This window comes from Alosa pseudoharengus, unplaced genomic scaffold (assembly GCF_046254945.1).
Source record: "Alosa pseudoharengus isolate Yale_2024_CS ecotype anadromous, Long Island Sound unplaced genomic scaffold, YU_APseudo_1.1 YU_APseudo_1.1_scf_13, whole genome shotgun sequence".
Taxonomy (NCBI): Eukaryota; Metazoa; Chordata; class Actinopteri; order Clupeiformes; family Clupeidae; genus Alosa; species Alosa pseudoharengus.
This window is the reverse complement of record NW_027468598.1, coordinates 28,692,056-28,694,555: the sequence shown is the minus strand read 5'-3', so window position 1 is coordinate 28,694,555 and position 2,500 is coordinate 28,692,056. Positions and strand designations below refer to the sequence as shown.

The following is a 2,500-nucleotide window of genomic DNA, read 5'->3' as shown; positions in this document are numbered from 1 at the left end:
TGCCCCAATTTCACTCAGATCTGGCCCTAATCTGGCACATACGATCATACAGATCTTTAGCCTATGAGGCCGATGGACACAAAGTGCGTCCAAATTCATGTACAATGTTAATTGTTTTACATATCAAAGAATCCAAAGGTGGTCACAGCATGCATAGATCAACTGTGCCTTTTTACACTGTTTACAAGACAAGGGTTAATCTGGCACAGATCGTACGAATCCTATGGCAACATGGATCTACTGCAAAGCGAAATAGCTCACCATAGACCAGGAGTGTTACAACACTCTGCGTCTGCTTGCTCCAATGCTGGGAGAGCTGATGGCTGTGTGTGTGTGTGTGTGTGTGTGTGCGTGTGTGTGTGTGTGTGTGTGTGTGTGTGTGTGTGTGTGTGTGTGTGTGTGTGTGTGTGTGTGTGTGTTGTTTACAGAGGCCACTGAGAGCAGTGATTAGTGCATAAGAGAGTTTTATGGGAGGGAATGAGGCTCTGGAAATGAGAGTTTACAAAACAGACCCACAGTTTGTGTCAGCACAAGGCCAACAGGTTGGACACAGCTGGTGGAGGTGGGTGGGGCGGGTGTGTGTGTGTGCGTGTGTGTGTTTGTGTGTGTGTCTGTTGGAGAGAAACAGATAGAGATAGACAGTCTATGTGTGTGTGTGTGTGTGTGTGTGTGTGTGTGTGTGTGTGTGTGTGTGTGTGTGTGTGTGTGTGTGTGTGTGTGTGTGTGTGTGAGTCATGACAGATGTGTGTGATGAATGTGAGTGTTTGCTTGCCCTCATCCCCCTCATTCAGTGTGCAGATGCTAAAGCAGATGACTTCCATTGGTTTCGTCATGCCAAGAAGCCCATCTGTGACACACACACTAATCGTCACACAGACACACACACACACACACACCACACAGATAGTGTTATGTAACTGTATTCTAGCATGATACAACTACCCAATACTCTGCTAATGTCTTCAGGATAGAAGATGTTATGCCATAATCCCATATACCCAGATAACTCAAATCATTTATAGCAATTATGATCATTTATGTTTACTGTATTTTTTCCCAATCTCTCCATCTTTTGGCCCTCCTGTTTTCTTATCACTTCTGTCTTACTTTCTCTGTCTTTCTTTCTGTCTTTCGCTTTCGTCTTTTTCCTATGTATATTTCTCTCTTTCTCTCTTGTTTTTCTTTATCTCTCTCTCTCTCTCTCTCTCTCTCTCTCTCTCTCTCTCTCTCCTTCTCTCTCAGACATAAACGAGTGTGCCAACGAGACTGTGTGTGGGGAGCATGCCTTCTGCCAGAACCTAATTGGCACCTACCACTGCATGTGTGACCAGGGCTATGAGATCACCGAGGATGGCAAGGGCTGTGTGGGTACGTCAGTCAAGTGTGTGTGCTGAGGGTGTGTGTGGAGTGTGTATTCGTGCATTCTGGCGTGTGTGTGTGTGTGTTTGTGTTGCATGTGTGTGCGTGCTTACATGTCTGTGTGTATTAGTTCCATAATATCCATTTATGCTGCCAAGATTTAATTATATTTTTGACAGAATGTCTCTCTTTCTGCCTCCATCTCTCCCTCTGTGTGTGTGTGTGTGTGTGTGTGTGTGTGTGTGTGTGTGTGTGTGTGTGTTTGTGTGTATGTGTGTGTGTGTTAAGATGAGAATGAGTGTGAGAATATGCAGGGTGTGTGTGGAGCAGCGCTCTGTGAGAACGTTGAGGGCTCCTTCCTGTGTGAGTGCCCCAACCCTGGAGAGGAGTACAACCCACACACACGCCAGTGTGTCGGCCGCACACTGCAAGGTGAGACGCGCACACACACACACACACATACACACACACACACACACACACATACACACACACACACACACACACCGCCAGGTGAAATGCAAACACACACACACACACACACACATACACACACACACACACACACACACACACACACACACACACACACACACACACACACACATACACCCCAGTCTAACACACATACACACCACGTCTCACAGACCACAGACCTGACGCCACACACATCATAGCTCACACACCACACATCATAGCTCACACACCACATCATACCATCCAGGTGACCACTGACTTTTGAAAGGTCCAGACCAGAGTTGAATTGTTTGGGCAAGAAAGGCCAGAAAGATGAAGGCCAGACATACAGTCTGACAATACTGTACTGAGTGTCAGTTTGCAATGTTGATGGCTAGTATATGCAAGCTTATAGCGCCCCCTGTTGGTCATAACCAAACACTACATATGGTACATAGGTGAAGTGATTTATGTTAGTTTTATACTGTAATACCACCAACACTATTGAGTGCATACTATACTATATTATGTTTCTGATTCATATATGATGTTTCTGATATGTATAATATTTTACGATAATTTACATTCAAACGATTTTGTTAGTATAGAGTATAGTGTCATTCACCTTCGCTGAGGATGACCACCGTCAATTATTTCTAATAAACAATAACATAAACAAATGTAC

At 44.7% G+C, this 2,500-nt stretch overlaps 1 protein-coding gene across 3 annotated transcripts in view; it reads left to right on the top strand.

Annotated features, from left to right (window-relative positions):
- The window catches only part of ltbp4 (latent transforming growth factor beta binding protein 4), a 71,490-nt gene that overhangs the window by 61,450 nt on the left and 7,540 nt on the right, over positions 1-2,500 (top strand). For all 3 annotated transcript variants that reach the window (XM_076282775.1, XM_076282776.1, XM_076282774.1), the window contains 2 exons: positions 1,243-1,368; positions 1,648-1,791. In XM_076282775.1, the coding sequence (XP_076138890.1) occupies positions 1,243-1,368; positions 1,648-1,791 (270 nt within the window). The remainder of the gene's footprint in view (positions 1-1,242; positions 1,369-1,647; positions 1,792-2,500) is intronic.